General features: G+C 36.1%; 1 protein-coding gene across 3 annotated transcripts in view; it reads left to right on the top strand.

Annotated features, from left to right (window-relative positions):
• Positions 1-15,483, top strand: part of parga (poly (ADP-ribose) glycohydrolase a) — a 54,491-nt gene that overhangs the window by 7,439 nt on the left and 31,569 nt on the right. For all 3 annotated transcript variants that reach the window (XM_088915881.1, XM_088915882.1, XM_088915883.1), the window contains exons 6-9: positions 81-203; positions 863-946; positions 1,404-1,478; positions 13,627-13,719. In XM_088915881.1, the coding sequence (XP_088772007.1) occupies positions 81-203; positions 863-946; positions 1,404-1,478; positions 13,627-13,719 (375 nt within the window). The remainder of the gene's footprint in view (positions 1-80; positions 204-862; positions 947-1,403; positions 1,479-13,626; positions 13,720-15,483) is intronic.

Here is a 15,483-nt window from a genome sequence, read left to right as displayed (position 1 = left end):
AAAGCTGGATGGTGGTAAAACATAACACCCAGAAGTGTGCTTTTGTCTAACATTGCTTTTCTGTGATGGGGTTTTGACAGACAGACTTACTCAGAGAAGGAGAGGTTCCTGTTCCTTATCCATCAAAGTATAAGGATGCGTGGGATGACACTTCCGTAAAGATGCCCTATTCAGAAAAGAACCTGTATCCTGTGGAAAATGAGGTAATGCACACTAGGTGGTGCTGTATCTCCTCTTCTAGACACTACATGAGAAGTTTTGTGTAAAAAATAATTTGTAAAAATACATTTGTACAAATTAATTTGTATAATTTTGTATTTGTAAGTGTTTTATTAGCATGTGTGATTATAATTTGCAAAACATCCAGGATATAGTCAGTCAGCCCTCATTAGGGCAGCTTGTTTTGATGTCTGTTGAGGTTTTTTCCTCTTGTTCACAGATTGAATTGTATTTCCAACAAATAGACATGATAAAATGCAGTGCAGTTTTTTATGCTATGTAGTATCAGTGATATTGTAGTATCAGTGATAATAGAATCGATAATCCCTAGTGATGTAACTCTGAATTAATTGAGTATCTGCAAGAACCAAAATAATAATGTTCAAAAAATAAATGTTAAGTTTATGATAACTAGTTAAGTATCTCCTTGCTGAATCTGCAGTCCCATCCGTAGCCAGGGGGGTTACTGCCAGACCAGAGCAAGAATTCAGTTAAGAGAGGCTTTTAATATTTTAAGAACTGAAAAATTAAATTATTCTAAATTCACTCATTCTGAGCATCAGAAGCCCTTTTTTAAGTGCAGTATTAGCACCTGGTGTTAGTGGTTATGAGTAATTGGCAAATGTTTTTGATCCCTTTGCAGGATGGAAGCTCTGGGCTGCAGAGTAGATGGAAGCTGATAGTTTTAGCCTTGGAGAGCAGATTTAGTAGCTCACTTGATGTAAAGGTAATGAAGCTTGCACATCTTGTCATTTTAAATGGAGTGTGAATGTATTTTTTGTATATTTTTCTCTTATTTACATTTTTGTAATCCATTCTTAAATGTTAATTAGCTCTTATTATTATATCTCCACACATATAAATGTAAAAGCTCATGAAGATTCGGTTACTAACTTATAAAAGTTGTAAACAGTTAATTAAGTGTGGCATACCAATAATATATGATTGTCGTGAAAAGATTTAAGTCCTCTTTACTGCAGTCAGCTGCACTTATATTGCAGTGAAATACACAACTATGTAATAATAACTGATAATTAATGTTTTAATATAGTGCTATTTTTAATATATTGATATTTAATTCTTGGTCTAGAACCTGTTTTAGGTTGAGGTTTATGAATTACATAGTTTTAAACTTTAAAATTTAATTGTAGACTCAAGTAATAATGATATTCTTTCAATTTTAGGATGCCATTTCGAGATACAATGTCACACACTCCAAAAGGTGGGACTTCACTGCTCTCAATTTGCTGTGTACAGAGGTAAGGAATGAAAGTCTGTGAACCTCAGTTCCTCATGGACTGAGGATTGAGGTTTGGAAGCTGACAAAAAAAAAGAAACTAGTATTTCTGTCTTAATGGTCCAGGAGATGTGATATGAAAGAGTGCATTTCAGTAAGTAATAATGCATATGATCAAATCAATTAACATGTGCTCCTCCCAGTTATATTTGTCCAAAATAGGTAACATTGCAATCTTGTGTAGTATTGTGAGACATCTGAAGTTAATCCAGTTGTTTTGAGTATTGTCAGGATATCTTCTTCATCATTCCTCTAATGGAAAGTCACTCAGCAGAAGGCATTTAAAACTCAAGTGTAAATGCTTGTAAACATTGCAACTGATTAAAGTTGTCGAATCTTGTGCTGTGCAGATGGACCATTGGCCTTTAATAAATCTGTCAGTGCAAATTAAATTGAATAAATGTGTCCTGAAAGGACTTCATACATGTCCTTCAAACATGAAATTTTAGTCTAGATTTGTTATGAATGTTAGTTTTTACATTGCTGTCCTATCAAGATTCTTCTGGATGACAGATAAAGTTTACAATACCTACTGTTTTACATTGTATGTAACAACATATAGTATAGAGCACATTTATGCTGTGTAATACCTCTGGAATTAAACATGAAGCTCAAGATCCTAAATTTTAGAAACATTAAATCCACCATTTAGAACTATATTCTCTCACATTGCATCTGCTACACTGCTTACCTTAGGTCTCTTGTCTCCATTTCTGATTTTAATGCTTTATAATTACTGGTGGCATTATTTCTAGAGTGTACAGACTTCAGACTGGTGTTAATTTCAGTTGAAGAGCCTGTTTAGCTGGATAACCCATATCGATTACTAAACAGTTTTGATGAAATTTTAGTCAAATGACTGAACACCTATTTTTGAGAGCCCAATGAGGAAACATTGTCATGAGAAAGGATAATAAGCACTGGATCCAAAACCTATTAACCTTTGAAAACAGAAAGCATCTGCATAGTTTAACCTTCCACACTTATCCATTGTGTTTTCACAGGATTTATTCTGAACTGTTTGTTATTACAGTATATCACTGTCAATGCAAAACACAGATGAGTCTTTTTCTCTACTCTGATTAGACAATGGAGTTTTGCCAAGATATGTAGTGCCGTTGTGTCTTTGATGCTAATATTAGTCCACCTCCTGCCAGCTACCTAAGATCTAATTCATGGTGTTTTATAGCTCCCCTGTGTTCCACTAAATTAGTCCTGAGACAACTGGCAATAATTTATACTGTAAATGAATCGATACACTTAATGTTGTAATTTTTCACTTGAAATATAACAAAATTCCAAATATATCATTACTGAAGGGCACGTTGTCTAATGCACAGAAGCTACGTGAATTAACTTTTCATAAAAATTAAGACATTTTTAACCTTTACATTTACTGTGTTCAAAAAACAATAATGTGATGGATAATACAGGTCCAGCTCACTTTAAACTGAAGAAATTATAGGAAATATTTTTTTCTGTAGTTCGTTTAGCACACCTGTGCACATTTATAACAAACAAAATTGTGAATCGGGAGATTCTACTTTTATCATTCACATGAATATGACTAGTAATACAGAAGTTTTTACTAGTGCTATAAACTTCTGAGTCTGTCTTTATGGGAATAGCAAAGGTTTATAGTCTTCCAGATGAATAGCTGCCTCTCTTACCAACTTGCACCTGCTCATAGAGAGGTGTCTCAGTGGCGTTCATTGTGGACTGATGACTAATTAAGGTAAAGACGTGCACAAAGCATGAAATCAACAGCTGTCTCTGATGGGCCATGTATGAGATGGGATCAATTTGCCCTAACTAAAGAGATGCAAATATGGCATTTGAAAAGCAGTAATAGTTGATTTTAAGTGACAAGTCAGTTCCCTTGAATGGCCCTCTTTCCCCCATAGGAACAGGATTCTAAATTGTTTTTATTTGAAGTAATTCTATCAGTGGCTGTGCTCTCTCTTTCTTTACGTAAATGCAGTGTGGGGTTTAATGGCTACATTGTAAATAACACAGAAGATGTTTTTTGGTGACATATGAATAATCCTTTGTCCTCTGAATGTCTTACTTTCATATTAAGGCTTTAGCAGCTGAGCTATCAGCTATGCCGCAGTGTTAAGGCACTGAAAAGTATTTACATAAAAATTGTTATTGATGGAAAACTTTTTCCAGTCTTCTAGATGATTGATGGAACATTAGTCTTGATGTTTGGGACTGACGAATGACAAGATGAAAGGACAGTCCATTTACCAGCCTGATAAGACTGAAATTAAAGCACTAATTTTTTAAAATTCACATGACATGTCTTAAGGAGAGAAGACTGAAATTATTAACACAATGCGGATGATCAATAATTCAATTAATTAAAAAAAATCTTTCATTATCACGACTAGGACAACAAATTTAAGTAGATTTAGATCTATTATTTCTTTTTGAAGGAGATGTGCTTAGAAAATGTTGATTTAGAAAAAAAATGTTACTGTTTCACAGGTAAAATTCACTTTTTAACTAAATGCTGGTCCAAGTTACATCATGGGGTTAATAACTGGGTTTGGCAGTTCTGCCAGCCATCCCTATTAATCATACCTTAATGAAAGCAAAGTCTTGCTCAGAATTCCTATCCTTTACTTGGAAGAATTTTATTGGGTGAGTCAGATTTTTCTGGATCAATAGCTGTCTGTGTCATTTTACAGCTCAATCTAATTTAATTAAAAAAAGCCATTAAATCTATAAGGTAGCTAATAAAAGCCATTAGCAAAGAGCAGCCAGTCCTAATGAAGCACCATTGCTCCAGCTACGCTTGCTGTCCATTTAAGTGCTTGAGCAATGCATTTTATTCCTCTCAAGACTAGGCAGTAAGTGAAAGAGGAAGAATGTCACAAAACTCAGAGTGATCAAGGTCAGGGGTGGCACAGGCAGTGGCAATACCAAATCCAGCAGTTAGGATTTCACATCTGCATTTTCTTCATCTCCTAATGCACACGGAGTTCTGCTGTCATATTACAGTGTCTGTCACTTTATTTAGTTTAGTGTTTGACATCAAATTCAGACAACAGTACTTCCAGGAATGTATTTTTTTACTGCTCATTATACTTTGAAATATCAAAAGGACATGGTTTTAAACATGTTGACGTCTTGGAGGTAACTTTTTTGTTTTATCTTGTCGCCATTAGCCCTGCCAACTAGTGTGATCTAAGGATACTTGGAATTTTTTCAATTGGATCCTTTAACTTCAATCTGTGACTGCCTTAAAAAGACTTCTCTTTTATTCAGGATCTGAGTTATTACAAGTACTCTTAATATAACACAGAAAATATTTTGTCAAAATGAATAGAGAGACTGAGTATAAGAAATTTTAATAGAAACCATTTTTAGTTTTATTAAAAAAGACTATAAAATATGAAATGTCATTTTAGTTATACTATAAAGTTGAAAAGCCACTGTGTTACCAAGTTTAAAAGACATGATGAATTGAAAAATGGGTAGGGAAGTGTGACAGGAACAAATGTTAAATAAGTTGTTTTTTGGAAAGATAGACAATACAAAGAGTGGTGGTGAGGTACTATAGATAGATCAAAACTGAATTACAATCTTCAAGATTGAAGCAAGAGACTACAGAGAGTTTTGAATTTTGCAGAAGTATTCACCCCCTTCCAATGATAGTAGTTCAGGTGGGGAGCTGCGTCAGCATGCGTAGGCTGCAAAGGAACAAGTAATAGGTTTATTCCATGCTGAATAAAAGAAGAAAGAGAACACAACGTTTCGGCCGTGGAGCCTTCTTCAGGTTCCCTGAAGCTGAGATTCCCTGAGGTTCCCTGAAGCTTCACCTGAAGAAGGCTCCACGGCCGAAACGTTGTGTTCTCTTTCTTCTTTTATTCAGCATGGAATAAACCTATTACTTGTTCCTTTGCACCCTTCCAATGATGTCCACTATGTGACATATTCCACTACTCGAAAGTCTATTTGAAATGAAGAACAGGAAGCACTTCTCTACACAGAGGGTTGTGGGTGTATGGAACAAGCTACTCTACTTCATCATGTTGTTGAAGCCGATATCCTGGCTTCTTTCAAGAAATGCCACAATGATGCCAGAAATATTTGGAAATGTGTATTGGGCTAGATGGGCTGGATGGCCTTTCCTTTGTAAGGGTTCTTATGCTCTGAGTGGTATATATCACCAGTGTATATATCACATGGGTGATTCTGAACTGCAGGAAGCCAAAAGCACAATAGCCTTAGAGTGAACCGCAACTAGAATGATTCCTCAAGGCTTTGTCGTATACAGACAGGTTAAAGGAGCTAATTGCTTCAGTGAAGAACAAATTAAATTCAGCTTTCATTGAAATTGAAAAAAATCTAAGGGATACAGAGTTAAATTTTGGTGAGCTTTTGCTGAAGGTATCTTATATTTAATGAGTTGTACCCAGTATTAGATCCCACAGCTATTAAATGTAGCTGAGGCTTACTCTTTATGTTCTAAATGAGACTTATTGGAAAACTTACTACATGTAACAGCCTCATTTTAACTTTTACAGTCTTTCCTGTATTTGAGCCACAGGGGGCACTGTTAGACAATTGATTCTTTTTTTAAACTTTTTATTTAGCGATGAAAGGATTTACAAACAGAACATAACCAAAACAGCCGAATAAACATTTGCCTTCATCTTAAGTTTTTGTTACATTGTATAAATAAAAATGAGCTATTTAAATTATGCCAGCAGGTATGTAGGGCTGTACAAAAAAATCCAGTTGTTTGATAAGAAACACAACACATAGATATCACTGCATATTTTCTCGTAAACTAAAATCAGGTCCCTGTAGGGAGATAACTTTAATCCATGTTTCCCAGTATTTGCTAAACCTCGCTGCCTGCAATAAAAAGTTATTCTTTCCATTTTATAGATCTCATTCACAACATTGTGTTGGAGGTTCTTTTATAAGCCATTTTCATGTAATTGCTTTTTTACTAGCTGCTAGAAGAATCCCTAGTATATATCTATCCTTAACTTCAATATCATCAAAGTCGAAATTGCCCAAGTATATAACAGAAAATGCAAATGGTATATTCACGTTTACTAAATTATTAAGAGTTATATGTATAGATTTCCAGTAGGGATGTAAATTGATTCATTTATAACAACTATAAAGGTAATGTTAAACCATTTGTTTTCCAAAACTGTGCCTCAGTGGAATTCTGTTATTATCTGTGTTAAATAATGTAAATGGTTTATATATTATAACACTTAATAAAAGATATACATACTGTATATAATAAACCCTTTTTTATCAGCAGAATTTTTAAAATATAAGTATAACAGTGAGTTAGTGCATATACTTCTTCAGATTGCAAATCAGATCACTATAGTCTTGACATAAAGGATTGGGTTGACTGTTTCATCCTCCCAGTGCAACCAGGCTTTCTGAAACCATGGCAGGGTGAGGTCCAGTTAGTAACAGTAGGTAACCCTCCACTTGCCATGCAGTAGTAAACCCTCCAGCTTGCCTGGTCTATGACTTACACTGTGGTCATTAAGGGCTGTATCACTCTTCCAGTCCATACAGACTTTGCCTCAGTCACTCGGGGGCCTGTGTTGTGAAAAACAGTGACTCAGCGCTTCACCACCTCCTTAGTGTCATGGTGGTGAGCTGAGATGAGTAACAGCTTGGACTTTTTCTCAGCTTTTTACTTTTTGAAGTAGGATGCGATTCCAAATCTTAATACATCTATAATTGTTTTTACATAGTGTACAGAATATTGGTGTAAAATGGCCCATCTAGCTTGTTTAGTTAGTAGTTATTTAATACAAGGATCCCATCCAGCTGTTTCTCAAAGAAAGCCAGAGTACTGGCTTCAACCATATGGCACGTAGCTTGTTCCACACTAAGGGCTAATTCGTGAAAGAGCATAATTGTGCAGAATTGTCACAAAAAATCATTTTAAGTTATAAAAGGTAGTCTGTACTGCTGTTATTTAAAGAACCTTACTTTATCAGACCTACCTGCAGATGAATTAATTAATGTTACTGGTCTTTGAGTTGAAGTTCTTTATTGATGCCAACCACTGAACACAGTAGACACCTTTTCATGTCCTAGTGTTCAACGTATTATTTTAAAATAATTATCCACGATGAGATATGCTCACAGTGTTGTCAGCATCTGTGTTAGTCATCTTCAGTGTGCCGGGCAATCTTTCTGTGTGCGTAACAGCAGAAAGGAATGTGAAAATGCTTGTTATTGGTTTACCTTCTTAGTTAGTTCACCAAGGTTCAAGCATCTTAATTATATTCTCCACCAGATGCATCTACACTATTAAATCCTTGATTATGAAATGTATTTTGAGTTTGATAAAGTTTGAATATACAGGACTGCATTCGCTCATTTTGATGAAATGGATGAAACGTTGCACCTTCATTGTTGTGTGTTCAGATTTATCGGATTTATTTTCTGGTCTGAGCATACCTTATTTTTGCATTTTGAATGCCACAAAGACATTTGTTTTAAAGTATGTTCCTTGTAGTGCTCACAATTAGCACAGATGCGCGCATACAGATTATGATCTTGATTTTTGAATTCTTACATCTTTAAACTTGGAACTTAAAATTAGTTCATTAAAATTTGTAAGTGCCTTAAAGCACAGACCAAATTACACAATACAAAGTAATTTACTCACTTAAATTGTTTAAAAAGATTCAGGAATTTCAGCAGATGTATTTATTCTAAAAGGGTGTTCTTGCCTAAAGCTGAGAAAAACATCAGTATATTTAGTATTGTGAGCGACTGAAAGTAAACTCTTTTGACTTAATTAAATTTTCCAAGCATTTCAGAAACGCTAAAGTAATTGTCAAGAGGTGAGAAGCCTTGGAGGTGGCGCGGTGCCTTGATTGGCAGTTGAAGTGTAATGGTTATTAAAAAAGAAATGTGAATTAGGCCTTGTCTTGTAAACTGTCTGCGTGCTTTTCCACAATGGAAGTATCGGCCTGTGGTTTCCAATAAATGTCAAAAACACTCATATTTTACAAAATAAGGTCCTTTGCTGCATAATGCCAGACTGTGATTAAATATAAAAATAAAATCAGAAGCATGTGTATTTTTTCCCAGTGTACTTCTTTCCCTTCCGCTGCTTTTAATCAGGAGGCTGAGTAATTGAAGATGGGCTTGACAGCAGCGGACAATTCCAATCAAGTTAGCGCTGTGCAGTTCGTAGCAGTAGGAGTAAGTAAAGGAGGTGGGGAGTGCAGTTTATTTTCAAACACGTACCAACACCTCTGCCTCACAAGCAAGACCACCTACTGGGATGCTGTCAAGGGAGTGGGTTTAGAAATATGAATCGTGCCTTACTTCTCCAGCGATTCATAGTGCCGTAATCACTGGCAAAAAGTCACTGAGGTGACCTGCTGTGGCCTGACCTAGCCGAGACTGTCACAGAATTGCAGAAGGAACACTGAACTGAAATTTTTGGGTAAAATAGGTTAAGTCACTCAACACAATTTCAGCACAATATCTTCTTTTTGATATTTACTGTGAATTTGGGTTTTTTGGTTCCATTAATTAACTTTGATCACTGATGTGGTCTTATATTTTGTTCTGCTGTAATTTCTCTGCATTTGTTTCAAAGTATTAATCCTTTTTTAATGAAGGTATTGCCCAGTACATGGAACATCCTGACAGAATCAGGTCAGACTGAAGTTTGTTCAAATAACCTTTTTAAAATTTAAGTACTAATAAGCATGGCTAATTTTTCAAAATTGATGAGGTATCACACATGCTGTATTGTGTAATAAAATTACATGCTGAGGTGAGGTGTACACTTAAGCTTTTTGTTACCCGCTCATATATCTTATACTGATGCAAATGTCAGAAAAGGGAAAAATAACAACACTGCCACCAACATTTGACCTGTCTTCTGTCACTGTTGGAATGATGAGCCATGCTAAAAAGTCTTCTGTTACTGTACTGTATAACAGAAAGGTTGTTGACTACTGTATGTGCAGTGCATTGCATTTAACAATACGAATCAGTGACAAAAATGAGCTTCACACAATATACAGTATGTTCTTTTTCTTGTAGGGTTGGATTTATTGAGACATCTGATAGCTGTGATTTTTCATAATGAATAATCTTAAGTATCAGTAAAAAAAGTGAGCCGGCTTATCCTCATTCTCTGGTGCTCTGCTAGACAACATTATCAGTACGTGTAATATGGTGACAAATGAACTATTTAAATAGCCTTAATGTGTATATTGTATATTCTAAACATAGGGTGAGAACATTGTGTGCTGTATGTAGCTTTTAATTAGAATTTACAGTGTATCATGCACCCAGTCATTACATTCTAATTTTTAATTTTCTTGAGCAGACACTAAAAATATTTTACTGTTTACTGATACCATTTGTATCACCTGCATCTAAGTCAAAGCCAGTAAGGACACTATGCAATCACAGCACAAGGGAAAGAGAGGAATACAGATTTTGCTCATTCAAGTATATTAACTGTGTATTTTCCACCTTTGTACAAAGGGTGATTAATAGTTTTGTCCTTCACTAAATCTTAGTGTTTTGTGTGCCTATGCTTGTATGTTTCTTTCATTACACATGGAATTTTCAAATGTACTGAGAAACCGATCAGACAGCATGTTTGAAAAACAACGTGACATGTTGCCATCTGTATTGTATTAGGAGATGAGTTTCCTTCCTACGAGAAAAATGCTTCTATAAGTCATGTCTGATGCCTTGGCTTATCTGTTCATGACCATGGTACTTGATCAGGTGAGCTGTGAATTGAAGGACGTCAGATTAGAATTAGTGTGTAGGGAGGAATGGTTGGACAGAGGAAAGTTCTGATTAAATATTTTTAAAATGCATGCCTAGAAAATAAAATTGGTGACTGACATGGTAAGATTGTTTTCTTCTGATTTAGGGATATGAACTCACATCTGTTTCATTTACACAGTCATATTCCAATAGTCAATCAACCTTGCATGGTTTATTGGGGGTGGAGAAGAATGAAAATGGGAAAAACGCGGTGGTAAATCTGAACTTTGCTCAAATGCAGGCTGCCTCTTTTACTTGATTGCTTTGTCAGTTTGATGTGATGTATAGACCTGTTTCAAGTCATACGCTGAGTGTTAGTTTAGTTGATTTGATGCGCTGTCGAAGTTTGATTTAAAAACGCCAGGCCTTGCTACCTCAGCTATATCCCATCCTGGCTGTCAACTGCTTTCATTCATTATGCCCCAAGGAACCGTTTATGATGTCAAGCAGGTCATTACTTATGACAGTGTTTAGTCAAGCCTCCTTTGCTGCAATATAAATGTTCTTTGCTAAATTGCCAGTCAAGGCTTCTTGTCCAGGAACACACTGTCCTGTAGCTCACACTTGGGCATTTGCATCTGTTCCAGGAATCCATTTAATCAACCAACATGCCCAACAACCTTGATGAAATTGCCCCGTGATTGATCATCCTGACATTTTGAAGCCAATATCGCTATAAATAAGTATGTAGTAAATCTCAGCTATGATAAAATAACAGCACGTTTATTTTAAGTCATGGGTGGTTGGTGTGTAATATACGTTTTCTGGATTCCGTATTCCCTAGTATGAGGATAATTGTAGTATCCAGTTCAGTGGTTTGTAGGAAGTCTCAGCTTAGTGTTCATGCTTTATAACCCGTTTTAATTTTTCTTTTTATTGCTCTGCCTTTAAACCACTGGAGGATTATATGTGAAAATGAACACAAAAATATTTTCCATTTGCAATCTGAAGCTACTGATGGTGCTCCGCTGATGTTGACTCAGAGTACCAAAATTAAGCTGCTTGGCAGGAACCTGTGTAGCCAACATAAAACAGGATATTTTGTGTGCTATGTACTGTTCTATTGCTGCTCACTAGGTCATTCATTAAATTCAGCAATAAACCTCTGAACAGCAAGAAATCTTGGGCTCCCCTCCGCCTGCTCACCATGTTAACAGTCCCAAGTGTCCGCATTCTATTCCCTTGTGCGTCATAGAAACCATCTGTGGCTGGAAATGTTGTGGGAGTTTTATTTCTGTTCAATAGCATGCACTAGATTAACCTGTTCATAATATCTTTATTTCTAGTTTTTACCTCTCTTGAGTATACCAGTCCTTCAGAAGCCTCTGTGAGCTCATAATGAAACTGAGTGTAAGATGTTCTGGTTGACCACTACCAACCCTAACATCTAGAAGGGATCAAAGACTTGTGGTTCATGAGCTTGTGCTGCAGTGGTGACTGAAGTCTCATGGTGCCTCTGCTGAGCTGCGCTCACTTTAATTCTTAAGCTTTGTTCTGTGGTTGCAGTTGATTCCCTTGGATTTTGAGTATTTCACTTGCCACTTGTCCTTATCCTCATTTGACCTCCCTTTTAAGTGTGTTTTGAAAGAAAAAAAGCAAGGGAATTGTTCCAAAAAGTATCAGAAGCCAAACATTGAAGCTGGAACGTGAGACCATACATACTGCTTGTTTTTTTTCTCAGTAACTTAAGGAGGATCTCACCCAGTTCGAATGATCCAAGGAAATTACTCTGCTTTTTTCCACTTTTCTTGATTTAAATTAATCATTTAATTCAATGATTGATTGATTAAATTCTGAAATACATAAGTAGTTATACATGTGGAAAGCTGATATTATTCAATTCTCTATGATTTATTGTAGCACAGTCAGGTGTAAACGTGCTTCTAGAAAGTGTACTGTAGCAGCTTTTAGACCAAAAATAATGGAGGACAAAATTGTTTTAATAAATTTAGTTCTGTTTTAATAGAATGTGTCTCAACAAATTCTTTTTAAAAGAGAAATGCTAATAACACAACATGCAGCTGATGTCTTGAATGAGCCAAGAGCTATATTGTGTCAATATGTAAGTGATATTGTTCACCTTCTGTCATGCTGCAGACAACTTGGCAAGTATTCATGAGTCATATCCAGTGACAGTCGAATAAGAAAATTATCCAGGCTGACAAGTAGACAGCTGGGTTCAAATGTCTCATTTAACAGTATTCTGTGCTTGCAATTTCCGACTTTATGATGTACTGGTAGTTTTCTGAGCTGTTTTCCATTCTTAGAGAGGGGTTTAATGTGCTAGTCTGAGTATGAAATAAATGTATTGTAATACAGAGCTTAACACAGTGATTAAATTATAAGGTAATGTTTGTAGTCAGCACCAAGCACCCAAAACTCTGGGAAGGATGTTTATATTCTGTTTTTTTACTTCTTATTTCTGTTCTGAATGTGTACATCTAATGAGATATCTAAAGGTGACATTGCATCTATTCTACAGTATTCCTGACTAACTTCTAATGTAGGAGAGTCGAATCTTGGCTTTTCCTTTCTTTTTCATATCAAGACCAGCTGAATTTTGTAATTGACCATTCATTATTTAATTGGTCCACCTATCAAATTGAAATCTTAGAGGTTCCTATTTAACAAAGGCTTGTAATATTTTTTAATATTACTAATGTTTAGATGCTACAAATAGGAATGGTGTGAATAAAGTGACAGACCTCATCATAATAAGCGATTGAGTGGCATAATCCAAACTTAACTGTGAGTGACTTGTCTCTGTTTAACTTCTACGTCTCCTGCCTCATTTTTTTCTGACCTTTCCAGACCATTGTAAGCAAACAGTGAGGTGGTTTCATGCAATGTATTAATGAAATGCATTGCATTGTTTGTATGACATTAACACAATTCTAATTGTCCTCTGTCCTTATGCAACCCGTTAAATAGAACTGCAAAACTGCAAAAAGTAAAATTCACATTTTTTCCTGCTCCATGGATGTGATTACAAACTGGACTAAAAATTGCTGTAAAGACAAAGTGTTGGTAAAAAAATATTTTAGACTGATAACTAGATGGACTTGTATGTCCATTTGTCAAACATTTTTGTATTCAGCCAGCTACCAGTCACACACCTGAGTCCTCATCTGCTGCAATGAATGTCAGCAATGTAAGAAGGGTAGTTAAGATTACACACAGCTGAGCTTTGAGACATTTGTAAGATGATATATTTTGTGTAATGCAATATTTGTGTTACGGTTCCAAACTGATAAAAAATAACTTATAAAATTACATTTTTCTTTCTGTTTTGTTTTCAGAATATGAATTGTGATGAAGCTAAACATCTCTTTTTCAATGTTCTGCCTGGCATGGGGCAATTGGCTTTAAAACTGCCAAAGCTGTGTACCCAGGTAAGTCTGTGAATTGTACTTGAGATCTGAAGCAGGGAGCATCATTTTTCACACACTGGCCAATGTAAAGGGGAATCCTGAGAAATGAATGAGGTCAAGGTGCCAGGCAGGGCTGTGTTTCTTATTAAAGGTTGTGGTCGTTCAGTCATTTTAAATTAAGGCCAATGGGTGATGAAGGACAGTGCACATCTGTAATAGGAAAAGACACATTAGAAGAAACAAATACGTTCATGAGTGATTGAAGGTAAAAAGCAAGAAAGCTGACAGTGGATTTTACACGTTCTCCCTAGAGTGGAACACAAAAAGAGTTTTGACCAGCTGTTTACACAGTTATTTACACAGATAATGATGCAGTTTTTTTTGTAGAATTGTTTTATTGCTTGCTTCAAGAATGGTTATATCAAAATATATTTATAGCTATTGCAATTTAGGTATAATGTGTGAACACACAGGTTTCAAATCTTATTTCAGACCATTGAGAATTTCAGCTCTTGTGAAATCGAGGGGGAAAGAATCCAGTTTTGGCTTATGGCTCATCAGGTCAGAGCTCATCGCGGTTTTTGTAGTGTAAAACCGCATGGATGGGATGCCAGTACAGAGCAGGAATTACCCCCCAGCAATACTGGTCCCCACTTATACAGTACAGCTGATGGTACTGGAGCAGCAGTGTTTGCAGTGGAGACTCGAACCCACGACCGTCCAATTATGATCCTAAAATCTTGCCAACTATGCTAAGCCTCTTTCCTAAACTAAATAGAACTAGACATAAACTCAAAACATATATGCAGAGCATCAGAATAAATTTTTGTAGTGTAAAACCGCATGGATGGGATGCCAGTACAGAGCAGGAATTACCCCCCAGCAATACTGGTCCCCACTTATACAGTACAGCTGATGGTACTGGAGCAGCAGTGTTTGCAGTGGAGACTCGAACCCACGACCGTCCAATTATGATCCTAAAATCTTGCCAACTATGCTAAGCCTCTTTCCTAAACTAAATAGAACAAGACATAAACTCAAAACATATATGCAGAGCATCAGAATAAATATGTTTCTCTATGCATGAACTGTATGTTTTAAAATAATGGAGAACATGGAGTTAGGATATTGCTTCAGTGTTTTTGCCATGAGGGTTGATTAATTGATAATGACTACTGTGTACACTTTGTAACCTTGACTGTTGCATAACCACTAATAAATCACTGCAGTGAGTAAGTTGGTTGAGCACTGGTGATGAGGTGACTTGGCCTACTCTGATGGAAGTCATGAAAGACAAATGTGGAAAGGAACAGATATACCCAATTTGTCAGAAGAACAACACTTCTGAACTGTCGAAGCTGGATTAAATCCCTTCAGGTGGAGACACTTCTTATTAGTGATGATGGTTATGATGGAGTTATGCATGATTACCCTACTTGTTAGGCTTGAGCCTCATTATATTTTGTAGAATATTCTTGGACAGTGTATAACATCTAGGGCTCAGAGACCAGTGCACTTGCTTGTCCAGAATCTGCAAGAGGAATTGGATAGAATTCCACAAGGCAGCATCTGCAACTTGATGCAGATCACTTGTCACTGATGTATAGCATGTATTGCTTTCGTTATTAGTCACATGCACTATTAGCCTCTGACTTTCATAGCATCCCTCCTGTTGGTGATGTTAATCTGTATAATGAGTTTGTATAATGGGTCATGTCAATGTAATAGAACTCAGTGATAGTAAGCATGTTAAAGAAGTGACATGACCCCATTGAAACCTAGAAA

This window comes from Atractosteus spatula, chromosome 5 (assembly GCF_055471065.1).
Source record: "Atractosteus spatula isolate fAtrSpa1 chromosome 5, fAtrSpa1.hap1, whole genome shotgun sequence".
NCBI classification, from domain to species: domain Eukaryota; kingdom Metazoa; phylum Chordata; class Actinopteri; order Semionotiformes; family Lepisosteidae; genus Atractosteus; species Atractosteus spatula.
Note: the sequence above shows the minus strand (reverse complement) of the source record. Positions and strands in the feature narration are given on the sequence as shown.